Source organism: Aspergillus terreus, genomic scaffold (genome assembly GCF_000149615.1).
Source record: "Aspergillus terreus NIH2624 scaffold_4 genomic scaffold, whole genome shotgun sequence".
Classification (NCBI taxonomy): Eukaryota; Fungi; Ascomycota; class Eurotiomycetes; order Eurotiales; family Aspergillaceae; genus Aspergillus; species Aspergillus terreus.
In genome coordinates, this window is record NT_165927.1 from 1011164 (window position 1) to 1037070 (window position 25907).

Consider the following 25907-nt stretch of genomic DNA (forward strand, 5'->3'; position numbering starts at 1 on the left):
ATCTACTTTTGGTCGTTTGGTTATTATTATACACACAGATTTGGGTCTTCGCAGATCATCAAGGACAACTCTGGATACCCCCCTTTACATGACCTAGCCAGATTTGTTAGTACAAACGACACAGTTTTCAAGACACGTAACTTACCTCTGCAATGGACTGCCTCTCAATAATTGACTTCTGCTTCTCATTACGCGACACCCGGTAGTAGTAGTCGCTAAAGTCACCACATTGCATATGGCGCAAAAACTCTTCGTCGTGGGTGATGACAATCAACTGGAAGTTGGATTGCAGACGACGTGCCCGGATAATGTCATGCAGCGATTCAGCGAGAGATCGGATGTTATCGCGGTCCAGATTTGTGGTCGGTTCATCGAGAGCGATCAGACCGCAGTTGACGCCAAAACACTCTGCAAGCGCCAGCCGGATGATGATACTAGCGAGCACCTTCTGACCAGCACTGCAGCGTCCACGCATATCCATCTCCGCACCCTGCTTGACCATGCAGACACGATAGTTATACGACCGGTTGCCCTTGGCGTTTTCATTGTCGGATCGAATGAGGATTGTGTCGACATCGGTGCCGCGGTATGTCTTCTGCCAGAGTTCTCCGATGATGGCATTGATCTCCTCCATCTTCAGACCGTGATACTTCATGATGGCCTTGTCCAGGGCACCCCCATAGCGGGCCAGGTCGTCGACCGCCGCCTTGGTCGTTTCCACCTTGATGTGGGCTTCCTTGTACTTGGCTGCCGCGTCTTTGTAGTCCGTGTTCCAGTCCGCGAGGAGTTGCATCAGTTGATCGTCCTTGGACTTCATCTCGCCCATTTTGCTCGCCTGTTTCGCGGCAAGGGCGTTGTGCTCGCGGGTGCGTCGCTCAGATTCCTCTTTGAACCGGCTTCGATCAACTTCTGCATTCTGAGCTTCCAGCTGTTCAATTTCCTCGGTAACCTTCTCAAACGTTCGGTTTGCTTGGCGATAGGTTAGATTGTCCGCGTACTGGCGCTTTGTGTTCTCGCTATCCTTTAGCTGAGCAGATATCTTGTTGATCTCCCTGGTGATAGTGGCCTGTTCCTCTTCCAACTGGCTGATCTCTTGCTCAATGCTCTCGAGTTCGCGCTTGCTTTGGTCAAGTTGGCTCGGTCCACCCCGCCCATGGTAGGCTTCGATTTCCTCGTTGGAAAGCTCCAATTGGTGAATGTTCTCTGACAACTGAGATATTGTTTGCTGCATTTCCCTCTCACGCTGCTCCGCACGCTGGCTAATGTCGTCGTATTTAGCCTGGACTTGGAGGAGCTCTGGTGTCAAAGCCTCAATATCTTTGTCGGCTTTCTCAATCGCCTCTCGTTGTTGGGTATTGAGGGTCTTGTATTGCTCCATCCGCGTGAGAAGGTCGGCCTTTCGCTCCAACTGGAATTTCGCGTTGTCGAGGTTGCTCTTGACATCCCGCAATTGCAGCTCTAAGCTGTTGATCTCAGACCGCGTCTGGTCTTTGTCATTCGTAAGCTTCAACAGTGTCTTCTTCAAAGCTCTTGACTTCTCGCTGATGGCATTGATCTCATCCTGAATATCTTCCAATGTTCGAGAGGAGTTACTGTCCTGCTGTTTGGAAGAGAGATCCTGAATCTGCGCGCGGATAGACTTAATCTCGCCGTCATATTTCACAATAGTGTTGACAGTCTTGGAAAGGGCCTCAACGTCTCTCTTCTTCTCCATCTTTTCGCTGACGATCTTGTCGTGGTTTTCCAACTCGGCCAGTAGACCGTCACGTTTATTAAGGTATTCTCCCTCCTCTTTTTCCAACTCTGGGATTTCTGTGTCCTTGAGTCGAAGCCACATATCGTAGGCCGAGCTGGCAGCGCGAGCGACGTTGACGTCTTCCTCGAAACCTCGCACCTCGTCGTCCTGGGCGTCCCGTTGGGCCTTTTTCACAAGATTCTCGAGCTTATTCCTGAAGCTCTGCAACTCTGTATCATTTTTGAACCCACGAGTACACAGTCTGCAGACCTTGGCCTGCTTTGCGGTGTCGAGACAAGTTTTCATGTATTCGCCAATTCCAGCGTACTGTTCAGCGTCTTTTCGAGCAATGTCAAGTTGTGCTTGACGCTGCTTGAGGATCTCAGGGAATTCTTCGGGTTCGTCACCAACAGCTTCGCGGATTTCTTCGACGCATTCCTTCAGAGCCTTCTGTCGCTGGGCGAGCGTCTTCTTCACATCACTGAGTTTAAATTCGACTTGCTCCAGCTCGCGGCTAACTGCATCCCGCTTGTTCTCGGCGGTGGAGACTAGCTTGGATTCTTGGTCCAACGAATGCTGAAACTCCTGTTCCAGGGTGTCCGGTTTCCAGTCAGCGCCGACATATTTGGCAAGGCGTCCTCCGTGAGCACCCTTCATAGTTTCCAAGCTGCGTTCCCGCTCCTTCAGTTCCTTCTTTAGGTGGTCCAAGCGGGCAAGGTCACCAGCCCTCTTGGTCGCATCAATAAGCTCTGAGTTCAATCGCGCGCTCTCATCTTCTAATCCACGAATCTCCGAATTCACATTCTGGATCTCCTTATCCCATGATGCTGATTGTGCGCGCTCCTTCGCCTGGTTCAGGGAGGACATGATATCCTCGATGTTCGCTTCGAGCGCAGCTTGCACCCCTTCATCGACGTTGATCTCATTCAATTTGCCCTGGTAGCTCGCGGCCTCCTTCTCATTCGCCGCAATTTGGCGCTTGGCAGCATTCTTCGTTTCGTGCAAGGCGGACTTCCGTTGACCAATATCATTCAAGGTGGTCTGGACCTCACGCAGCTCCCCTTGTGCTTCCCGCTTGATGCGATCCAACGCCTGATTATGATCTTTCAGCAGTTTGCGGACCTTTTTCATGAACTCATCCATATGTGCCTGGTCCTGGACATTATCAAATCCGCGGATATTATTTGATCGCGCCATCTCCTTCGCCATTCTCTGTCGTCGCTCGATTTGGCGTTCATAATTTGCCTTGTCGTTCTCATACTTTCCATACTCGGCCTGTTTGACGCCCATCTTGTGACGACACTGCTCGATCCGGTCCTTGATCTCCATGTAGCTCTCCTTCTGGGCCTCTTCCTGCTGCTGGAACTGAACTTGTCTGGATTCGAACTGCTCGAGATTCTGCTCCAGCCACTCGTCCGGATCGTCGAGTTCAACGAGATGTCTCTTCAGGTTGTCAATGGTCGTCTGAACGCTCTTGGCCTCAATCCGTTTCCCCTCCAGAGCCCCGAGTACTTGCGAGTAACTTTCGGATTCTTTCCAGGCTTTGTCCGCCAGCTCTGCCACCCGACGCATCTCCTGAGACAACTGGTGCGTTTCGGCGCGAAGAGCCTCAATCTCGTCCTGCAGCTTGATTGACCTCTTCTCGGCGCGATCAGCTTTTTCCTTGTCTTCCTTGGCATGCTGCTCCATGATCTTGTATTTGGCGAGTTCTTCGTTCTGTTTCTTTCGGAGCGCTTTGATGTTATCGATGGCCTTGGTGTACTTCATTGCTTCGAAGATCTCATCGAACTTCTTCTTCAAGACGGAGGGTTCGCTCATGGGCCACAAACTCTCGTCTTGGTGACAGAAGATCACCGAGTCCAAGATGGCTTTGGAGACGCCGAGGTACTGGGGCATGATCTGGTCCAGTTCGGCCACACGGGACGAGATGGCTGTTCGCTCGCCGTCCTTGACCATCAACAGCTGTCCCTCCAGAGTCTTCTGTTGCCGCGTGGTTTTCTTCACCGTGAGCTGTAGACTTCGAGTGGCGACCATTTTGGCCCCGGAGGTGCCTTTGAATGATAACTTGACTTGGGCGAGAACTTCTTTCTCGCCGCAGAGCTTCGGGTCGTGAATGAATGCACCACCCTTGCTGTTGGGTGGGAGGTCGCCGGTGGTGGCATATTTGAGACACTCAATGATTGTCTGGGAGCTGTTAGTACGGGCCCTGTCGGTTGGGGGGAGATGGCTCACGTACTGTCTTTCCTGAGCCGTTATAGCCGACGATCAAGGTGAGGGGGGTGTGGAACTGGATGGTCTCGCTGCGGGTGTTGTCGAAGGAGCGGACTCTGAATGGGTTAGCTGGATAAATGGTGAAAAGGGAAATACTGACCCAAGAATGGAGAGCTTGTCGATCTTGGCTGGAAGAGAGATCGTTAGTGAGAAGCCACTGATTGGGCTATAGACGATCGATCTTTGTCACTTACACCTATTGGGTTGGTCAGAGAGAAAAGAAGGATAGAACTGACAGACAGAAGCGAACTTACATGATGATCACAGCCCTCAGGGAGACCTGGTGGTGAGGCTCTGGCCAAAGCGCGTCAGACAACGAAAAGACGCGGGGAAGAAGCGCGAGATCACGTGCCGATGGACCGGGCGCGCGCGGACCAATCAGGCGGCGGGCGTCCGGTTGGCGGACCCGATTGGCTGGATGCGGGCCGCGGCGGGCTGTGATTGGGGCGGAAAGTGGGACCCCGCCGGGGATGGGACCTTAAAGGATGCATGACAAAGAATTGACAGCTCTACTCGCACGACGCCGCAGGACCAGCCTGTGTCAGCGTCAGTGGCTCGTGGAACGGGGTCTGTTTCTCCTACTCTTATTCTTACTTTTCCACTTCCACGCCCCCCACCTCCTTCTCCTCCCCATCACCCTCATGAGATGAGTGTGTCCTTTCTTCGCTCTCTCACCAGCATCGGCGTTGGTTTTCCTATCACCAACGATGGATTTGGTCGCCCATCACCCCACGAGGGGCACCGCACTGGGCCAAACAGCCACTGCAACTGCAACACTGCAGGATGAGAGACATGATCTCGTCCAGCGATCCTATGCTCTCGACACGCGGCCCCCAGCGCCGTCGTCGACCTCGCTCATGAGCGACATATCTGCCATGTCCGTCCAGACCACCAACCTCATTGTCTCGTCGGCGTCGGCGGATGAGCCAGGGTGGCCGCAGCGAGTCATCGGGGAGATTCAAGACCTGCTGCTGCTCCTCACGCCAGATGGGAAGGTCCTCTATGTGTCGCCCTCCTGTGAGACCATCACTGGTTACACCCCATCCGAACTGGAGAATGAATACCTCCTTCGGTACGTGCACAACGACGACAAGTCGATCTTTTCCTCGGAGATGGAAGAGTGTGTTGCCACCGGTCGTCCCTTGCAATGTCATTTCCGCTTCGCCAAACCAGACAAGTCATGTCGTCTGTTGGAGGCGTACGGCCATCCCCATGTCGTCAGTGAGAAGCTTCGCCAAACCTGCAATGGCATTTTCCTCGTGTGTCGCCCCTATCCTACCAAGAGCTGTCAACTTCTCGACTCCTTCCTGGAGCACAAAATTGAAAACATCCGACTCCACCAGCGTATCGCACAGCTGAAAGAAGAGGAGGAAGAAGACTTGAATGGCATCCAACAGATTTCCGCCCAAGCCAGTGGTGCGGTGCGTCGGCCACCTCCACCCGTCGCCCAGGATACCTACTCTGGAGAAGAGAATGAATCGTCCGACTCCCTTACTCTGGATGAAAGCGATGCGCGAGCCCAAGCCGTCGAGGAACTTGCCACCGAAGACATGTCTCATATTGAAGGTATCGAGGTCATGACTGGTCTGTTCTACGGAGAGGGAGAACGGTCTCAGGGACTGAGTACCGGTCTGCGTCAAGGCCGTCTCATCCAATGCGGGATGGAAACGATTACACCTGACCAGCAGGCGCGAACCATCCAGGATAGCGACCGAAGAAAACGATTGAAGGGAGAGTATATGTGCACGGACTGCGGCACGAGCGACTCGCCGGAGTGGAGAAAAGGCCCCGACGGACCTAAAACCTTGTGCAATGCCTGCGGGTGTAAGTGGCCGTCTCCTCGCACCAATTCATCGATGTGGAAACTAACCGCCATCCCCATATGCAGTACGGTGGGCCAAAAAAGAAAAGAAACGCCAAGAATAACTACGGGCCTTGGACGGATGCACATCACGGTTTTGTTGGATTATTCTTGTTTCTGCGTTGCAAAAAATTCTTCCTGCGACGATACCCATGCGTTCAATCACTTCGTTACCATATATCAATGCCCTCCGTTCGTCCCAGCGGTAGGGAATCGACTAGTTTGAGGCTGCCGGGGAAATTGTTCTACTTTTTATGGTCTTAGCGTATTTTTTTTCTGTGCTTGGAGGAGGGTATGTCCTCTCTGGGAGTTTGTTCATTCAAAACTGTTGGTGTCTGACGGATCTGCTCGAGTCCCAACAAGACCAATTTTTAATGTAAAGATCTAGATGTCACGGGGGGTTGGATCTTAGGGGTCAGCAGGAACGTGGAGATAGCATTATATACGAGGCCGCTACTCCTGATACCAGCGTGTCGGTACGTGCTAATGATTTAGTTATTGGTCCAGTGCAAAATGGCAACACTGACCCGTGGTCTGCACTGTCTCATACTGCGGCAACTAATTCATAGAATAAGGTCAGACACATGTTGTATACCCATCCCAACAAGCAACGCTATGTTATGAGACATCCGTGTTGTGGCAACACTAGCATTCCTATAATGGAGACCTGCCTATGTACTCCGTAGTCGGTTCAATTAACGATCCATTGACGGCCACCAACGTCGCACAAGATGGTATTAATAAACAGGGAACAACAAAAGAAACCAAACACCCAGAATATATAACTCCGTAATCCGTGCTTGACCAGCACATGGGATTGGAGTGAGCTACAGTGAAATGTGGCCCCTCGGTACAACAAGCCCTAGTAACGGGGGCACTCATTTCTTAACTGCTTTCTTCGGAGGCGGAGGGAAGTACATCTGGGGCTGAGGCTGCTCAGCCGTAGTCGACGTCTCTGTGCTCAGTTGTTGCTGCGGCAGACGAGGCGGGTTTGGAGAGCTGAAATGTTCGCGAAGAGGGAGGTCCGTCGAGCCGTTCTCCAGCTGATTGAAGGCGACAGTTCGTGGAGTCATCGCGGGCATTCCGTGGGGAGTTTGCATCGCGTCCGGGGGCATCGCAGGGGTCATGGGGATCATGGTGGGGGATTTGAGAACCATGTCCTCGTACTCCTTCATGATACGTTTCTCCTCGCGGCGTTCCTCGCGCAGGGCGCGGTCCTCGTCCGTCGGGATGCAGTTGTAGATACTCAGGACGAACTCGACAAAATAGAGGACCCTATAGCCGTGTGAGCGAGAGAAAGACCATGGAAAGCCGCTGGGTTCAGGATAGGGCCACTCACAGTATGATGATCGTAAACGCAAAGAGGGCCTTCGCTTGTCTGCAGTAGCTTACATTGCTCGGGAATTTAGCGACGGAACAGCTCTTGGTGATGTACCATGGGGGCCCTGGTTGAGGGTGTTGCGGGTCCGACATGTCACTACCTGCCTGTCCGCGAGCAGACACAATATAGATAGCAACTAATCCCGCATGGACGATGACCGAAAGAATCGGGTACCAGATGCGGAGGACGTGGACAGGGGCTTTGACAATAAGGAAGAAGACGCTGACAACAGATATCACCAGGTTGAAGTTTGTAATGCTATGATTGTTAGCTATTACAGTCTCCGATGTGTCCAACATCAATCGCAGGAACAGAGAGGACCTACAATGAGCTCCAGACCATAGGGACATGGTAGGATCGGTAGTTGGCCGCTGCGTAAACGAGTTCGTCCGGCGCACTGTTGAAGCCGTTATCGGCTCCGTCCTGCCAAAGTTTGGTTCGGTATAGGTCGTGCGATGCGATTCCAGTGAAGGTCAAAATGACAATCGTCACCGGCAGCTCGATGGCCATCAAAATGTAAAAGAGGTTGTGATTCCTCCAGTTTCGTGAGATATGCATGATGAGGAGAGAACCTGCGTCGATACTCTAGATGTGTGCAAGTGATTCGTCGTTTCCACGGCTGCAATGCGACGTTGGTTGATTGACTGGTCGAGCGTCCGTCGTGCTGGTCGATTCACACAGGTAGGCGAATGGCCAGGCCGGCTGGCTGTGAGAGTCTGTCAATACGCACGCATCGGACAAACGAACGCCAACACCGAAATGAGGTAAAACCGATAAGCGGATGTCGCAGAGAGTACGCCAGGAAAAGCTTGGGACAGGATCAGCCGGGAGAGGGCGGCATAGATATGGCGCCCGCAGGAGCAAGCGTGCGGACCAGACGTCGTCTGGTTGCGGACGAACGAGGCGAGAGGGGCAGCACCATGGCGACCAAGAGCAAGGATTAGAGGAGAGGAGACAGCCAAAATGTTGCCCAGAGATGCGTCTGGCCAATGCTTGTCGTCCGGCAAGCGCCAGCGTCAGCCGGGGTCCGGGGCGTCATCGCCAATGAGGCGCCAGAGACCGCAGGACGGCTGTCGGTCGTCACACGCTAGACGGTGTGATAAACGGAGTCGATCTGCATGATCAAGAACACCACTTTGGCTTTGCACCGCAAGTGGCGGACGCCCAGAACTCGTCGGGTCAGTACAGGGGCGAAGCGCCCGTGTGGAGATTATTGTCGAGTGTGATGTCTGTCGGCGTGTTGTTGTGACTGCGCATACATATGGTAGCACGAATCCGACGATTGATGGACCCTGTTATGGTAGTCAGACTATTCGGGGTGACAGATAGTCGTACTTCTCGCATGAGTGCGAATGGGCGTCTCCATGAGATGGCATGATGGTTGAGTAGAGGAAGAAGAGAGAGCATTGAAGAGAAGAGAAACTCGTGATGCGGAGACAGACGTCATCCGGGGTTGCGACGGTCGCGCAACTTCAACTTCATCCTCACCACCCTCCGGACGCCTGATTTCAGAACAACATAACCGCCGGGACAGATAGAACTCCATCTTCTTGCACATCTCTCCCGACTTAGACCCATTGGGCCCGCCCAGCAGCCAACTCTATATGCGACCACCTGCGCTCCGACTGCTGCCGCGCCGCCCCATCCCCCGAGCACTCGCAACTTCGCTCCAGTCGCAGAGTCCCCAATTCCCGGGGATCCGACGCCAAATGAGCTCTCCCACTGGCAAGAAGACCTCCGTCCCGCATGTAGTGCGCACCGCAGCCGAGCCGCGACAGAACCGGCTATACAACGTCCGGCTGTCGTACATCGAGCAGGCCAATCCCACCGTGCGACTCCTCCACTTGACTCTGCCGCCCCAGGTTCAAAGCCTTGAAAGCCACGAAGACCCGGAGGTACGGTTCTATGTTTGTCTGTTTGTTGAGTAGAATCACGCCTTAGTTCAGCTGATAACCCTCGCAGTCCGACCAACCTGAACCATTCACCTTCCTCCCGGGTCAATGGCTGGATGTACACATCCCCTCCGTATCAGTCGCAGGCGGTTTCAGTATCACCTCCACGCCAGCAGACGCTGAAGCGCTCCCGTCGCTACAGCCAGCGCCGGAATCGCTGGCGGTCGATGACGAGGAGACTGGCCTGCCACCGCTGGATCCACGCGGAAGAACGCCGTACGTCGAGCTGGCCGTACAACACGCCCCATCGAATCCTGCTAGTGCCTGGCTCTGGCGCCCCAAGGAGGAGATCCTGGGGAAGGAGTTGAGTATCCGTGTCGGCGGTAGTCTGGTGTGGCCTCCATCCGGCGTCAACCTCGGGGAAATCCGCAATGTAGTCTTCATTGCCGGGGGGATGGGAATCAAGTAGGTCCTCCTGAGTCGTTCCCAAATCTGGTGACCTACCAGCGACGAAGGCTAAGTTTTACATCCAAGTCCCCTGATCTCCATGCTCTCGCATCTGAGCAACAGTCCCGATGACGGTCCGTCCTTGCATCGTCCCTGTAAAATCCATTTCTTGTATTCCTCTAAGCTGCCGGAGGGGACGTCGACGGAGACCGCCATGGATCAAATTCCTTTCCTTCCCCGTCTCCGCCAGATCATTCGTTCTCATTCTACATCTGAGCGGCTACAAATCTCTCTCGATCTGTTCCTCACTGGACTGCCTGCGGATTCTCCAGTGTTACGTGGGCCTCCTTCGGACATAACAGTTCATCCACGGAGAATGCACCACGATGATCTCCAGTTGGCTCTAGCTGGGCCAGGTGGCACATTCAAGCCGACACAAACGTTATGCTATATGTGCGGCCCGCCCAGGATGACAGATGAGTTCATCCCTTTCATCCAAGATTCACTTGGTCAGAAGGAGCATTTGTTCTTCGAGAAATGGTGGTGATATAAATCTCCACCTCTGCCTTATGCTATGCGATCGGTGAAGAGGCACAGTTACAAATTGTAGAATGAGATAAACTGTTATGGAAAATCTTTTCGTTGTTCTTCAAAATATCCTCCTGCGACAAATGCCACGACACACGCCAGGAAACAACCTATACAAATTGACATATAAAAAAGGTATAAGAGAGATATATGAATGACGAGGGCCGCGGAGATGAGATAGTTGCTTCACCGAGGTGACAAGGTATGAACAGCGGTAGGTAGATAGATCGCGAATTCGACCATCCGCTCAAAGGCCAATGCCGAAGGAAATGAGATCGCCAATGCGTTTGCGGAGAACGATCGAAATACGAAACTCCGATTCAAACCAGAGCTCAGCTGTTCTCTTGTGGTCCTTTCACAGCACCACCGTCAACGATCATCATTTCGTCGATTTTCGCTTCGGTCTCCCCAAATTCCAGTCGCTTGTATGTCACGACTCTTCCGGAGTTCATATCAAAGTCGAAAAACCGGATGCGTCGAATATAGCCGCCGTAGCCTCCGTAGCCACCAAAGCCTGCACCACCACCGTAGCACATCCACAGCGAAGGCTTCTCGTTTTGGTCTTTATTCAGCATGCAATAGTCATTGACGTGATCACTAAAAAAGACGTTAGTCAAGCCATTTTACTGCAAGCACATGCAGGGTAACTTACTGTCCCGCACTGACAAACAAAATCCCCTCCTCCTCGAGCGCATCTTTGAAACCCGAGTTAAATCCGGGAGCCGTCGGTGCTTCCGACCAGTTGCCGCGGTAATAATTCTGCGGATCACGATATTCGGGTAACGGTATATGAATGAATGCCATGTTCATGTGCATGTATGTATACTCATGGTGTTTCGTCTTGAGGCTCTGGGCGGTGGTCTTGAACCAGCGAATCTGGCTGGGCTTGATCCAGTCATAGCCACGGAACTGGCGCTCATCCGGAGAATACGAATGGGTGTCGAGGAGGTACAGCGTCAAGGCGGAGTTTCCAGTCGTTCCACGGCCGAGGACTTCCACAATGTAATTTCCAACTCCATCCACCTCTTCCGGACCAGCCGATGAGAGTGAATACGGAAGATCTTCGAGAATCTGCATCGACTGCTCCCGGCTGAGGTTCCCCTCGTCGTCATGGTTGCCAAAGATAGCTGCATACGGGATCTTGCGATCGACAAGCAGCTTGACTGACTTGAAGATCGCACTTTGCGCATCCCTGGAGGTTTCACCGTTGACCTGGTCACCAGTGAGGACAACCATGTCCGGCTGTTCCTCATCGAGGAGTCTCTCAACGAACTCCAAAGTGCGTGGATCGGCCTCGCACTTCTGGCCTGGGACAGGCTCGATAGGTACCGGGTCTCTGCACGCACCGAGGCCGGTACTCAAATGCAGATCGGCCAGCTGCATAATCTTGAAGCGGCCATTCTCATTAATTCTGGGGACCGGCTTCTTGTTCTTGGTGGGGTGGCCCCTTCGAACACTGATGCGAGCCTCCGTGTTTTCCGTCCGACTATCCAACAGCAACGGGGTATCCTTTACTTCCCAGCCAGCTCGCGGGTCGACAGCGTCGGCGCCGAAAAGAACGTCGATTGCGGTGATAGCCTTTTGCGAGTCACTGGCGTGGCGCTTCGCTGTGCGCTTCAACCAGATACCCCCTGGTCTTTCCTCCCATACGCCGCCATCTTTTTTCGACTCGTCAGTCGATTCTGGTACGAGACGGCTTATCTTCAGGTCGATCACGACCTTGTCTGATGATGATAATTCCTCTTCCTTTTTGTGCTCGAAGTGGATGAAAGCACTGGATGTCCATCCCGTGCGGAGATACAGGTCTTTCTCCACGACAGTCCAAGACTCCGAACGCGGCTTGCAGTTGGAAAAGGGGTTGATAGAGGAGCATGTGACGACTGTAACGTCCGTGATGGCGAAACCAGAGTAGTGGGAGGGAAGGTGACCGTGGATGGAAGCGGGTAGTACACGGAAGCGATTATCGAGAGTTACGACCAAGATGAGGATAAAGAACGCGACCAGAGCAAGCTGTACGCCCGCTCGAACCTGGTGGTAATTACGCGTTAGTGACGGACAATTGGAAATAGAATAGATGCGATATGACATTCAGGGAGGGTCATACAAGACGGCGTGTCATGACAACTGTGGTAGATCCCCTTGGTAAGTCGTAGATAGGAGTAAGGCCGGGTGCTCAAGCATGATGGGGACACCAAGCCACTTAAATGTAGATTGGAGGCTCACCACAGAGAAGACCTAGCAGCAGGTCATCTCAGGGGCCTATTCTTGAGAAGAGGAAATGTATCCGATGAAGGGAAATCAATGGAGAAGAATGCTCCCCCGTATTTTCGAGGGCCTGTCTTTCCCTCATGCGGAAGGCGGTCGATCCCTGGTCAATGGGGGCCGCTAACCAGTTTGAGGGCTGGGGCCGTCTGTCACGCTATACCTTATTGGGAAGTATTAATGGCATGTCTATCCTAGAATCACTAGATCTAAATCCATTATCATAGACAACATCTATCTTTAGGGCCCATTCTGAGCCACCTGCTTGGCCGTCACTTTTCCGCTCAGAATATCTTTCGTAGTAGCGAGGATGGACGACCAGTTCTCGAAGACGGTGAATGGCATTCCCTTACGTTCACAGAACGTGACCAGATCTGGAATACTGTTAGAGTCATATAATGGCAAGCAATGATCACGAACTCTCTCACCGTTTCCTTTCTTCGCAAATAGGAGATCCGTCTCGGCTGCAGCAGACAAGTCGGAGACACCATCTCCCGCATAGAGGAGAGTCGGACGCACACCGTCCGGCAGCGCCGCGTAAGGTTTAATCTCTAAGGACTTGTCATGGCCAAAATGGCTGTCATCGTGGTACTTGATCTGCCAACCGCCCTCGGTGTTGATGTCTTTGCCGCCCCGGCTCTCGACGTCGTTCGCGACAATGTGCAGGTGATCGTCCGGCGTGTTGCCCAGGAGGGACTCAAAGAGCGCTCTGATTATGGGGATCATGCCCGACGACAGGACCACAATCGGCACATTGTTCTCCTTGGACCAGTTGTAGAACTCGACAAAGTGGGGGTCCAGCCGCATGTTCTTGCGAAGTTGGTCGATGCACTCGTTGTAGGGGGTCTTCACGCTGTCCAACATGTCACGGAAAGCGTCACTGTGGTGGAGGAATAGGCGATCAGTCAAGACGTATCGAGCGGAGGGGAGGGAAGAGTGCTAGATACCGAAAGCTACTTTTGCCTTCCAGGACGTCGAGGTTCCCCTGGCGACGTTTTTCGCGGCCATATCCGAGGTTATCAGTCTTGTAGAAGCAAGAGTCAGTTTGATGTGTGAATGCGAAGGTGGAAAGGTTATACCAGAAAGTCATTGCTGTCTTGGAGGGTGATGGTGCCATCAAAATCGGTGAAGAAGATGATTTTGGGGTTGGTTTTCATGTACGGGAGGGTGGAAACGGTCATGGCGACGGTGGACAGCGAGAAAGACGACGTCTATCGAGGGCAATATGCGACTGGAGGGGTGAAGAGGTCAGCAAACTGCGACGCCCTGGACGCTTCTGCGGTCCTCATCCTGTTTGTTCACGCTGCCCCGCCGTGGGGGGGTGGACCGTTGAATGCGGCGGAGCGGAAGAAGCACTCGATTAGACATACTTGGGGAATGGGAAGGGGGCCGGATGTTGGCCTGGACAGAGTGAGTGAATGAGGAAGGGAGAAAAGAGTAAAAGGAGAACGGGAAGAAGAAGAAGATGCGCGGGAAAACATTCCTGGTCGAAGGAACAAACGGATGAATGCCCCGCGACGTCGCTAGGCTCGATCTGGAGCTAGACTAGTCAGGGCAAAATGAATGATTTTCCATCAATAGCGAGATTGATTATGTATTGCGAATCCAATGGTCGGTTGGAGATGTATACATTGTAGAACAACCATATATATTTAAAAGGACATAATAATCGGACATGTTCAATATAGAATGTTCCATTGAATATTGTATTATTATTGCCCTATTGTTGTACGCGACAAATTTTGATGGATCCGCAATGGATGATGTTTTTTTATCTCGATTCCATTTTTGATCTTCTCCATAACTTCAACCCCAGCCGACCAGCCACCCCGTCCCCCATCCGTCGCCTCAATTGAATGGCGCGTCTGCTGCAATCGTTGCGGCGAGTCCTGGGGCTCTCCTCGTCCTCCGCACCGTCTCCCCCGGTGTCCGTCTTCCCCAGATCGATCGATACCGACTTTTCCTTCTTCCGCGGTCAGTCCAGCCATTGACCACTCCCACAACAAGAGACGCTCTCTAATCTCAATTGCGTCCACAGAAGGCGATCGCGCCGTCATTCATGGGAAAACTCCGACTCTGACCAAACCGCTCCGTCATGGCCACAAGACCGACCTCCGACGCGGATCCCTCCCGCACGACAGCATCATCGGCCAACAAGTCCGCGATCGAGTCCAGGCAGTAAAGGGTGAGCCTGTCGCATAGCCTCAACTCCGGAGGAGGATTACTGGTGCTGACACAAACCGTCGTCGCAGGCCCCGAATGCCGACTCACGCTCCCCACCCTCGATGAATATGTCGCCCTGACACCGCGTCTGGTCACCCCGGTATGAACACCGTCCACACCAGCCCACCACCACCGCCCCGGACAAACCAGCTAAGCCCAAATTTCCCGGACAGATCTACGCCGCCGACGCCAACCTCATCGTCTCCCTCCTGGACATCCACGTCGCCCCGCCAGCAGCAGACGGCGACCCGAACAACCCCCCTCCGCTGGAAATCCTTGAATCCGGCACCGGCCACGGCTCCCTCACCCTCCACCTGGCGCGCGCAATCCAAGCCGCAAACCCGACTCCTCCGCCTCTCCCGACCCGCTCGCAGATCCAGTACCTCCAGAACCGGCCCATCCGGCCGGACGAAGCAGAAGACCCCATCTCCAGCGGCACAAAACAAGATCCCCCGTCTGCGCAGCACCACCCCACGGCTCCAGACACCAGAGACTCCGTACAGCAGACCTGGGACGCCTGGCGCGCCCAGCGCCGAGCCGTCATCCACACCGTCGACGTATCGCCCAAGTTCTCCGCACACGCGGAGAAGATCGTGCGCGGGTTCCGCCGCGGCCTCTACGCCGGGAACGTGGATTTCTACGTCGGCCACGTCGAGAACTGGATCGCGCAGCAGACGGCCGCCCGAAAGCCCTCCCCTTCCACCTCCCTTCTCTCTCTGAAACCAAAGGCCGACGCTGTCGCCCCGTTCCTCTCCTATGCCATCCTGGATATGCCTTCGGCGCATCTGCGCATCCCGCACGTCGCCCCCATCCTCAAACGCGACGGCGTCCTGGCCGTGTTCATGCCGAGCATCACGCAGATCGGCGACTGCGTCGACCTCATCCGTCGGCAGGCTCTGCCGTTCACCCTAGAAAAGGTCGTCGAGCTTGGCGCTGGCATCAGCAGCGGGCGGCTGTGGGATGTGCGGTTCGCCGTGAAGAAATCCCGCGCGGATCCGTCGTCGTGGTCAGAGACGTCGGACAGCGAGCAGAGTGCCGCTGACAGCGACACGGGTGAAGTCGCCCCGGCCCCCGAGGAGGCTCCCAAGGGAGACGATAGTGTTTTGGTCTGTCGCCCGAAAGTCGGCTCCCGTATTGTGGGCGGCGGGTTTGTCGGGATTTGGAGACGCATTGAGGATTCTCCGAGGCGCTGAGTGCTCTTGCTTGGATACCCTTGTAATATAGCCTGTACGATAAATTAGACTTCGATAATGTGTGAATATTGCATGCATGGCTTCACAATCAGAGAGTACATCTATTGCAGCCTGGTTTCAATCGAAGAAGAATAAAACATACACCTCGTTACTACCTATCTGCCCAGGCGATCGAACCACCCAAACATACAAAAGAATAGCTCTAGATAGAGTTCGCAGTATCAAAACGCAGAGCAAAGTCCTAGCATACCAAACCAGAACTGCGAGGAGCGAACAGAGCATCAAAGCACAGGAAACAGCCACGCCGTTGAAACTAGGTACTTTCCAAGATAACAGCAAGGGACACAATCGGACGAAAGCCCTTGCACAGCAACGTCAACAGCAAAAAAATAGACTCACACAAGAATGTTATAAAAAAAAAAAGATAGGCATGGAAGCAAGCGGGACATCAAACGCAGGACAATGAAGAACACCACAGACACGCAGTAAAGGCCCCCAAAGATTCCGAGATAACAAGACAAACCGGCTACACAAACACCAGTCTCATAAGATTTCGACATGCTCCGTTTCCCTTCAGCTCCGTTGCGGTCCAAAATCCGCCTCCACAACCTTACCCTTTTTCCCTTTAACTGAAAACTCCGCAAATAATGCGATATGATCACTAGGAAAATGAAAATTCGGGAACCCGGGTACCTTCTGCAGATAATCCTTGTCCACCTCGCCCAGTAACGCCGAAACGTGAAGTGTATTTGATGTGTACCAGATGTAATCCAGGATGTCCTTGAAGTCGGGCGTGTAATTCGTAAAGCTCAGCTCGCCGATAGACCCGTATGCCGACTTGAGCTTGAAGGGATGGGTCATGCCGACCCGACTCAGGTTGCCGTACAGCCGTTTCTCCAAATCCGGATGCTCTTCGGTAAGCCGTCCGTTCGCGATGAGGTTGTAGGCGGCAGAGCCAGGGGACGAGTTGAAATCTCCGCACATGAAGAGCGGGATCTGGTCCCCACTGGCGTACTCCATCGATGGCGCGGGCTCCGGCTGGTTCTCTGATTCACCACCACCTTCGGCTTCCGAGAAACGGAACGCAGTCTTGTCGGTACATGGCGGCCACTTGGCGTATCCGTCGGACAGCTTCGTGATCTCTTCCATGAGAATGGCGGTCTGAATCAGCTTGACGTCTTTGAATGCGGGATCCCAGTACAGATGAGCATTCACGACGATGAACCGCGAACCCGTCAACCGGTTTTCCAAGAACACGACGACGGCGATGTGATCCTTCTGCCAAAGTCGGTTGTAGATGTCATCCTGGCCCTTGGCATCCGGTCTCCGGACCGCGGTCTGACCGAAGTTGATCATCTGCTTGTCCAGCAGAATGAATTTGCTTCCCTTGAAGAACGTCGCGCAACCGTCAACGTTCTTAGCTTCCTCCTCCTGCATACCCATGGCCCTTCCGCGAGGCCAGTACACTCCCTTATAGTCGTTGTACGCCAATTGCTCCCGGAAGAATCCGTTGTAGCTACCTTGGTCGACTTCTTGCAGGCAAACGATGTCCGAGTCGTGGGACCGTAGTTCGCTGAGAATGAGTTCTCGCCGGAACTCCCAGGACAGGGCACGAGACGGGGTATAACCAAAGTGGGAGGAGGTTGCTGACGAATCACACAGGGCGTTATGGGAGAGGACAGTCACTTTCTCGGTGGAGCTTGAGGTGTCATCGAGGATCACCCAATCTCTATCCGGAGGGGGGAGGTGAACTAAACCTGGCGTTAGCGTCTCTTGGTCATCTCAAGAACCGAGGTCAACGAACCTGGCATTTCTTCTCGGAGATATCTGATGAGAGCCTTGGTCCCTTCCTTCATAATCTGGCTTTTGAGGATATCGTTCAAAGGATTACCCTCAATACCTAATGTATCCAAACGGTAAAGGTAACCCATCTCGTAAGGAAGCGTGCGGATATTGTTGTCGAACAGGTACAGCTTCTTCAGGCTCGTAAGCATGCCAATTTCTTCCGGGAGTTCTGTGAGGTCATTGCCCGACAGATCCAAGTGCTCCAGTTTCCGCAGCTGTCCAATTGTCTGGGGGAGCGCCTTCAGCTTGTTATGATTCAAATAGAGCTTCTCCAGGAACACGTAGTTGAACAACGACGTTGAGAGTGCACGGAGTCCCTGGCCGCCGAAATCAAGGGCATGCCAACCCTGCCGCGGCTTCGACTTCGTCTTCACGGTCCCGTTCCGGTTATCGGTACCATTTTCTTGTCCGTCAGGCTGGCTGGGAGCAATCTGGATGCCTTTGGTCTGCTGGGCCACAGCGCGAGCGTAGTAGTGAGGCGAGCTTGCCTGCCGCGACTCTGCCGCCAGCTGCAGCTGCTGTTGCCAATGTTCATTCATAGACTCGTCAATATCTTCGTCAACGTTAGCGTGAGCCCCATTTTGCATGTGGCTCGGGGTGAAGTGTGGGGTTGCAGCGGCCAATGCCCCGCTCGAGAAGTTGTGCTGATGAGTGATGTTGTGGGTAGCTTGGTTGTGGTGCGCGTGATGGTGGGGTTGCTGAGCCGGGTGATGGTGACCCTGAGATTGAAACTTGGGGATCTGCATGCCAAAACGTTGATGGGCCTGGCCGCCGTTCATCAGGACATGTTGGCCTTGGTGGGTCTGGCTGTACATGGTGAAAGGGTTCAGGGCGGCGGTCGCTTGGTTGAGAGGGGGAGATCGAGAAGGGGAAGGGGTGTCGTGGCTGTATTTTAGTCTGCCCGTCGGGGAATTGGTGCCGTTGCGGACAAGGTGTCGTTGCTGCTGTGTTGGAAAGAAGAACTGCCCGGCCCCAGGCTGCTGGAACCTGTAGGTACCATCTGCCATTTAACGTGGCAGATGAGACCGAGGGGGGAGAGTTTGAGGGGGGTTCTCGGCGATGGCGAGAATCGGCCACACAGGATCCAGGGTAGGAGTAGCTGTGGTCGTGATGGTGGAGGTGGTGAAGGTAGGCGAGAGGAGAGTCGGGGATCGGATGCGTTCTCGCCGTCTCTTCAGCATGGGGTCCTGGAGCGGAACCACACCGAGTGTCAGGCTAGTCCGAACTCACGACCGTAGCAGGCCCGATTAGGGTGCACCAAATTCGGCTCCAGTCGCAGCTCCAGACGCAAATCGACGGATTAGCAGGGTCGATAGCCGGGCGATAGGGACGGAGATTGTGAGGAACGAGTCACCGAACCGACAGACAGCGGTCTGGCGAGGAGCCTGCAGATGCCGTGGACGGGTCGAGTAGTCCCCCAAGATAGACAGGTCGGAGGGGATTGAGTGAAGCGCACGGGGGAATGTGGTGGAGAGAAGGATCGAGGGAGCGGGCAGGATGTTGGGAGAGAGTGCCTTGTTCGTCTTCCTGACGCAGTGAAGATGGTTTGCATCGAAGGCGGGAGTTGCGCGGGTCACGTGAGGTGGCATCGGCGGGCATGATTCGCCGCCCGACGGGGGAGCCAAGACTGCTGGATTCGGCACCTCTACTCTGAGTATATCCTGACTATCTTTCGACCTCATGCATCTCCGTCCTGGGACTCGTTATGACGATGTGTGGTACAAAGTCATCTTAATCTAATTGATCCTTTTGCAATATAGGACCATACTCCTGTGTCCTCCGGTCGGGACCCATCTCTGGGTCATACCTTGACATCACAGGCTTGCTACATAAGGAGGCCTACCAGGTGGACTTCCCATACTCCTCACACAATCTCTTCATGGAGTGCCTAGTCCACAAAAATCTCTCAGAAACTCCTGTTTTCTGCTGCATTCCTGGGTCCTCCCTCTTGTCCAGTTAGCTGGGTTATAGACTCCCTAAAAAACGGCACCAGCGATCATCCGCCCTGGATGTTGTACAACATGCCTGGGAAGAAGCTGCATAGTGTCTGTCCTGTGGCTCAACAGCAGCATGCCAAGTTTATTATGAAACATGTCTCGAGGCTGACCTTTCACAGGACAGATGTCTTGGGAGTCACGCAAGGAGAGGACCTCGTTGACTGTCAAAGCAATGCAGGCACCGAGACTAGGTAGGTACCTACGTGTGACTACAGTACCTGGCACCCACTTCCTTGTCCAATGAGTTTCCATTTACCTATTATCCCATGATCCGAGCCCAAGTGAAGGGGGTATATATATAGTAAATGTGTTCCGAGACCGGACAAGATCACGTAAAGGAAATAAGAGAAATGGGGAGGCGACAGAGGAGAAAGACCAGTCCAGTTCTCCGTATCGACCGAGTACCATTGCATACACACGACGAAATGTATGGTAGCCTACCTCGGTACCTACTAGTAGTAAGGTAGTAGGTTGGACGGTTAGAGCGCAAGGTGTCCAGTGACCCTTCGCAACTTAATATATACCTTTAAGTACTCGAACACTCCAATCATCGAGTCCAGTGGAGGATTTCCAGATGGTCGGGGAGAAAGTGATGTGCACCCATATTGGACTAAACAGTCCCCTGCATTTCTTGGCCTACCGACTATTAATTCTCGGGAGAGCTGGCTACTAACTAGGTATATTCTCATGATTATTGTTCTTGTCATACCTACGGGAGTGCCTCTCCTCAGGCCAGCCCGTGACCCGTGCCGGCATGTACGGAGTACCGGGGACCGCTACCCGAGATGACGATGCTTTGCACCTAAGTACGTGCGTCCCAAGGTTTGCCTCCTCAAGGACATCATCCCACCGGGTCATGATGTCAAGACCCGCCAGTCCATCATGAAGCTTCTACAGCTCGACAACAGTAGGTATTGAACGGTAATTTTGCCTTCTTGATTGCCACCTTGCCGCCCGACTAACCTGATCGGAGAGTAGTGTGGCCCAGCCACGACGGGGACTATGGAAGTGTGTATTGTACCTACGTTAGCCTCCCCTGAATAAAAACGTTGGTTGGTGAGCGGCATTCATCGTGCGCGGATGGAGTCTGCGTCCCCACTCGCTGACCAGCGCCGTTTCATTGTCATTTGTCCGTAATTTCGAGGTGATTGTTCTCCCGGTCATTCTCCCGTCGGACAATAATGCTAGTATTCTTTAAGCGTATTGTTTCCCTGAAGCTAGGTATGGGCATGGGGTCGACCGCGAATATGCGTAGGAGGCTAACTCAATCAATGTCTAGTACCTCACCACTCAGCAGACAGACGGGTCCGTGATGGATTAGGGAGGCTTGAAACATCAGCATCATTACAAGGAACTCCCTAGTCGTCAAACGCACAGAGAGAGAGTCCAGTCCTTTCCATCCATGGATCGAGAGGCGTGAAATGATACCTGTCATACCGACAGAAGTACAACCCTCGCGGAGGCGAACACCACAGCCGCAGAGACAACGGCTGAAGAGGTCTGTCCTCCGGATCAATTCCGCCACTGGCGCCTGAACTGGACCATCAGACGAGGAGAATGGGCGACACACCAAAGCAAAACCCAGTGGGGAGGTAAGTTCCCTAAATCACGACTAGTTGGTTTAGTAGTAACCGACTCGACGGATGGAGTCCACCCGGGGGGCTCGAATCGTTCCGGATGAAGTGGAGTAGCAGAAATACCTAACTAACTACTCGGAAGTGAGTACTACTAACACAGTTAGTAGTCACCTAGTCCCTAGGGGGGAAGAAAAGAAAGTCCTTCTGGGTTCTCTCTATCGATTTTGCCCCCTCTTCCTCTCTCTCTCTCTCTCTCTCTCTCTTTCTCTCTTCTTCCTCTCTCCCTCTCTCTAGGTACTCCTCTTCTACTGTCCCATGGGTCAATCTGGATCCTCAATTCCGGTTTCGTCCTGATAACTAGAAAAAAAGACTTTTTCCTTCTTGGTCTCTTTCTTTGAAACACCCGTGCATATATACTTTGACTCTTCCCCCACTCGTCTTCTCTTCCGCCGTCAACTTTTTTTGCTCCCCTGTCGTGCCCCTCGACTTCCACTATATCATCGGTCTTCCGGACCTCGACTCGCCTGATTGTTATTGTCCACGGGCTGGATTTCCGCCATGATATAATGCTCTGCTGAAATTTTCCGGATTTTTTTGGTCCACTGTGTTCTGGTCCCGCGCATGTCATATATCCCGAGGATGCATGCAAACCCTTCCCCGCGGAACGATCGATCCATGAGAACCACCACTGTTTAAACCAACCCAAAGGATATGGACATGATGTCGCCGGGTCCAGCATCCTTCGCTCCCGCCGCAGCTTCGGGCTCCGACCTGCACTCCACCATCAGTTCCACCGGCCCGATTTGGGCTGGCACGTCCACCTCCTCTCTGACCTCCCTCCATGACTACTCCAACTTCCCTCTGATCCGTCAGGGCGATCGCACCTACCTCCGAGACCCCGAGAACCTCTATCCGCTCCCATGCGACCTTCCCGAGATCCACCGCCAGACGCTGCGCTCGCTCATGCTGCTGCGCGTGTTCGGCGGTCCTTTCTGCAACCCATATCTAACCGAGCAGCCGCCGACGCGCGTGCTGGAGATCGCCTGCGGGTCGGGCTTGTGGTCCGGGCTCTGCCACGAGCACTTTGCGCGCCAGGGCCACCGGAACGTGGCCTTTTACGGCATCGACCTGGTGTCCCTAGCGCCCGATATGCGCAAACAGGGTGTCAATTGGCATTTCAAGCGCCATGACCTGCGGAAGCCCAAGCTTCCCTTCCCGGACGACTTTTTCGACTTCGTTTTCATCAAGGACGCCGGCATGTGTCCGTCCAGTCCTACCATCCAGGTTTCTGGCTTGAGTGAACCGCTGCGCGTGCTCAGGTCCGGCGGCGTCCTCGAGCTGTGGGATTCCGACTGGGTGTTTCGCTCTCTTCTGCCCAATCCGGCACCGGCGCGCAAGCTGGCTTCGCGCGAGCAGGACACCGCCGACGCGACCGCCACGTATACCTTCTCGGCGGCAACGCCCTTCACAAACGTCCAGAACAAGTTCCTGCGGGACTATAACTCCTGGGTTGAGAAGGCTTTCGATCGCCGGAAGCTCACGGCCATCCCCTGCGCCACGATCGGACTCTCCTTCAATTCCGAGGTGGATGTTCTGGAGAACGTGGACAGTCGTCGCATCGCGATCCCGCTCGGCGAGATGCGCTGGGAACGCGACGGACAGGGCAAGGACTCGAGTGGCAATGCGCGCAAGCAACTGACGCCGGAACAGCTGTCCATCCGGCGCACGGCGCTTCTCACTGTCATTCAGATGATCGAGGGCATGGAACCGATCCTCATGGAGGCCAGCGGGAAGAGTCGGGATGAATGGAACCGGTGGTGGACTGCCATGATGGCCGATGTATTCAAGGTCGGCCTCGCCAACGGAGAGTGTCTAGAAGTCAGTGCCTGGTGGGGGCGGAAGAGATGACCGTCGGAATCTTCCGAAAGATATGATAGAAGGATGTGGTGTTTCGATGAACGCAACAGAAAAGCAACAGCAGCAAGGCAGAAGAGACCATTGCTCGGTTTATATTGGTGATACCCCTCGATTTGGACTGTTATTCATTTATCCCTTTCTTGTGTATATTTGCTGGACATATTGATACGGCCTGATATGATGCACGGCATCGAGCTTAATTGTTTTCATAGCGCTGTTTCAGCGTACGATATCGCTTTAAATAGTACCTGATTTGTCAGACTGGTTCATTGACGATGTAGGAAGTAGGTGAGAGGAACTTACAATGCTTCGATCTCTGTCAGGCGGATAATCATTAGCCTGCTCTCTTCCGTTCCAGCGACCCTCGGGGAACAGGACATACCCTTTTTCACGAACTCGGCCCTGGCAATGCCCTTCCGGATCTGCTCATCATCGTTCAGATGCGCCTGACTGGCGAACGCTTTGTGGAGACGGTTCCTGAAATATTCATAGCCTTGCGGGTAGTTGCGCCCGAGATTGAGCAATTCTACCGGAGTCAGCATCTGTCGCGCGGCAACGAAATCAGGGAAGGAGAACGTGCCCTTGTAGATGTTGATGACCTGCCGACGCAGCTCGGGGTTGGTCATTGTGGCTCCATTCACTGGTTGCTGTGGTGGGGAGGTTTGGTGTGCTGTAGTGGAAGAATGGCGGTGGTGGTCGCTCGATGGAAGTGCGGCTTTCAGCGGATGTCGGTGACGTTATTGTTGCGCGGGACAAACAAGCAGCTCGGAGGTGTTGAGTACAGAGGATTTGAGGCACAGTGTTAAGCTAGGGGCTCTACTGCTGATATTACCTGTTAGTAATTGTTTGTCTTTGCTCTGGTGGTAAGTTGACGAAGCTGCCTCGACGCGATATATATATATATATATACACCTGGCCAAGAGTGTAGATGTGTCCATGGGCCATTAGACTGACTAGGTACCTTGCCTTATGGGAGATGGGAGATCAGTATTCATCGACCGTACGCCGAGAGTCGAATAAGACCACGAGATTCTGCATGAACCGATTAACCTCTGATCATTGATGAGGTGAAGCTCGAGTCAAGTGTTCTGTAGGTAGTTACTGTGCCTATCCGCCTGCAGCGGGTGGGGTTAGCCGAAGTCCCGCCCGCATTTGGCCGGAGTTGATAAAGCTCCGGGGATACGCATGTACTGCCATAACTCCCTATCCTAACTACACCCACCACGATCAACAATGAAATCCCTCCACGCCCTCCAACGACCACGCCTGGTCGCGCTGCCACTTAGCTCCTCGTGCCGAAATGCGTGTCCCTTTTCACCCTCCATCGCCCACCGGAGCGCTCATACCTCGGCTACAAAACCGACACCGCGGAAGCCTCACGAGATCGACCCGCGATGGCTGTCGACGACAAAACAACGCATTGGGCGATGCATGATGTTCGGGCTGAAGCCACCGCAGGTGCGCGAGGCGGGGGCGATACTGCAGCAGCTTGCGAGGGACTGGCGCGAGCTCATCGCCGGTAGCGAGGGGTACCTGACGGATACGACGAGACGGGGGCTGTTCCGACAGAATGTGGCGTGGGGAGAGATGGTATGATTGTCAGTCTGTTGTTGATGGGGGACGGTGATGCTAATGTAGGGTTCGTCGCATGGGTGATAGGACTCAATGGTGAGATTGACGTGATTTCCTCCTGGACTGTTTGACTGACTTGTTGATCAGGGTACGACCGTTCGCACGCCCCAATGGATCTGCACATAAGCCATTTTATTGAAATATCTCTAACTGTTTATAATTGTCAGGCCACGTCAACAACGTCACCTACGCCCGATATGCCGAGACCGCCCGGGTATACTTCATGCGCAACTATGCGACGCACATCGACCCGGCGCACAAGCAGGAGTGGATGAATCTTGTAAGCAACAAGGGCGTCGGGGTCATCATGCGCAGTCTGAAGCTAGACTATAAATTTGTACGGCCTGACTAGAGATCCCCAGGCACGACGGCTAGTTGCTAACGGCGTTATCACAGCCCATGACCTATCCAGACAAGGTCACCGTCTACCATAAACTGGCACATTCGCCGTCGGGCCCGCATGCTTCGCAGTACTCGCTGTACCTCCAGGCGATGGTGATTTCCGAGGCGCACCAGCGGCCGGCCGCGCGCATCCACGAGGATCTGGTCACGTACGACTACCGGCTGGGGAAGAAGACGGCGCTGCCGCCGTTTCTCATGGCGCAGTGCAAGGCGACGTGGGAGCTGCAGGAGCAGGCGAAGAAGTTGTGGCTGGAACGGATTCTCGAAATTGAAGCGAGGGTGCGGACGCTGGAGGTCGAGAGCTGGGACCGGGAGGATGCGGTGGAGGATACCGGAGGCCGGTAAGGCTTACGGGGACATTTATTTTCGTTCATTATAGATATTACTTGCATATGGCTGGTTCTTTATGAGTCCTATGAGCGCTTGACCATGTATGGGCTATGGACGGAGTATACTCGGACTGAGCTCGCTACCTGTGATACGCCTCGGTAAGAGAGCTGTACAATACTAGGTCTAGTACCGTGGCGCGGTCTTCTGTCCGAGCCAAGAAAAGCTTGCTCATCAAGTGGTCCCGTACCTCGGTCGTCTACAAGTAACGTATGGCAGGGGATAGGAATTCACAGTAGGTCCTTATTGCGCGGTATAGTGTATACAAGGGTCCAATCAGGCACCAACAGATTCACA

At 53.8% G+C, this 25907-nt stretch overlaps 10 protein-coding genes across 10 annotated transcripts; 5 read left to right on the plus strand and 5 right to left on the minus strand.

Moving 5' to 3' along the window:
- Window positions 1-84: 84 nt before the first annotated feature.
- Window positions 85-3769, minus strand: ATEG_03151 (MRX complex DNA-binding subunit; the record flags this gene model as incomplete). Its single annotated transcript, XM_001212329.1, has 2 exons — window positions 85-93; window positions 146-3769. 2 exons carry the CDS (start codon window positions 3767-3769, stop codon window positions 85-87), a joined length of 3633 nt encoding a protein of 1210 aa, XP_001212329.1.
- A 944-nt stretch (window positions 3770-4713) lies between these two features.
- ATEG_03152 (GATA transcription factor LreB) lies at window positions 4714-5932 on the plus strand (the record flags this gene model as incomplete). The annotated part of the gene is made up of 2 exons (XM_001212330.1): window positions 4714-5830; window positions 5895-5932. 2 exons carry the CDS (start codon window positions 4714-4716, stop codon window positions 5930-5932), a joined length of 1155 nt encoding a protein of 384 aa, XP_001212330.1.
- An 813-nt stretch (window positions 5933-6745) lies between these two features.
- On the minus strand, window positions 6746-7806 carry ATEG_03153 (uncharacterized protein; the record flags this gene model as incomplete). Its single annotated transcript, XM_001212331.1, has 3 exons — window positions 6746-7142; window positions 7207-7506; window positions 7574-7806. 3 exons carry the CDS (start codon window positions 7804-7806, stop codon window positions 6746-6748), a joined length of 930 nt encoding a protein of 309 aa, XP_001212331.1.
- Window positions 7807-8852: 1046 nt separating this feature from the next.
- Window positions 8853-9609, plus strand: ATEG_03154 (FAD-dependent oxidoreductase; the record flags this gene model as incomplete). The annotated part of the gene is made up of 2 exons (XM_001212332.1): window positions 8853-9143; window positions 9211-9609. The coding sequence occupies 2 exons, from the start codon at window positions 8853-8855 to the stop codon at window positions 9607-9609; spliced, it is 690 nt and encodes a 229-aa protein (XP_001212332.1).
- An 898-nt stretch (window positions 9610-10507) lies between these two features.
- Window positions 10508-13618, minus strand: ATEG_03155 (uncharacterized protein; the record flags this gene model as incomplete). Its single annotated transcript, XM_001212333.1, has 5 exons — window positions 10508-10772; window positions 10828-12203; window positions 12699-12811; window positions 12866-13376; window positions 13517-13618. The coding sequence occupies 5 exons, from the start codon at window positions 13616-13618 to the stop codon at window positions 10508-10510; spliced, it is 2367 nt and encodes a 788-aa protein (XP_001212333.1).
- Window positions 13619-14193: 575 nt separating this feature from the next.
- On the plus strand, window positions 14194-15853 carry ATEG_03156 (tRNA (adenine-N(1)-)-methyltransferase; the record flags this gene model as incomplete). Its single annotated transcript, XM_001212334.1, has 2 exons — window positions 14194-14202; window positions 14783-15853. 2 exons carry the CDS (start codon window positions 14194-14196, stop codon window positions 15851-15853), a joined length of 1080 nt encoding a protein of 359 aa, XP_001212334.1.
- Window positions 15854-16426: 573 nt separating this feature from the next.
- Window positions 16427-18513, minus strand: ATEG_03157 (CCR4-Not complex 3'-5'-exoribonuclease subunit Ccr4; the record flags this gene model as incomplete). The annotated part of the gene is made up of 2 exons (XM_001212335.1): window positions 16427-17604; window positions 17658-18513. The coding sequence occupies 2 exons, from the start codon at window positions 18511-18513 to the stop codon at window positions 16427-16429; spliced, it is 2034 nt and encodes a 677-aa protein (XP_001212335.1).
- Window positions 18514-21992: 3479 nt separating this feature from the next.
- ATEG_03158 (class I SAM-dependent methyltransferase) lies at window positions 21993-23180 on the plus strand (the record flags this gene model as incomplete). The annotated part of the gene is made up of 1 exon (XM_001212336.1): window positions 21993-23180. The coding sequence occupies one exon, from the start codon at window positions 21993-21995 to the stop codon at window positions 23178-23180; it is 1188 nt and encodes a 395-aa protein (XP_001212336.1).
- A 138-nt stretch (window positions 23181-23318) lies between these two features.
- ATEG_03159 (uncharacterized protein) lies at window positions 23319-23815 on the minus strand (the record flags this gene model as incomplete). The annotated part of the gene is made up of 3 exons (XM_001212337.1): window positions 23319-23403; window positions 23493-23505; window positions 23572-23815. The coding sequence occupies 3 exons, from the start codon at window positions 23813-23815 to the stop codon at window positions 23319-23321; spliced, it is 342 nt and encodes a 113-aa protein (XP_001212337.1).
- A 607-nt stretch (window positions 23816-24422) lies between these two features.
- On the plus strand, window positions 24423-25568 carry ATEG_03160 (thioesterase family protein; the record flags this gene model as incomplete). Its single annotated transcript, XM_001212338.1, has 4 exons — window positions 24423-24779; window position 24909; window positions 24989-25101; window positions 25218-25568. The coding sequence occupies 4 exons, from the start codon at window positions 24423-24425 to the stop codon at window positions 25566-25568; spliced, it is 822 nt and encodes a 273-aa protein (XP_001212338.1).
- Between the last annotated feature and the right edge of the window lie 339 nt (window positions 25569-25907).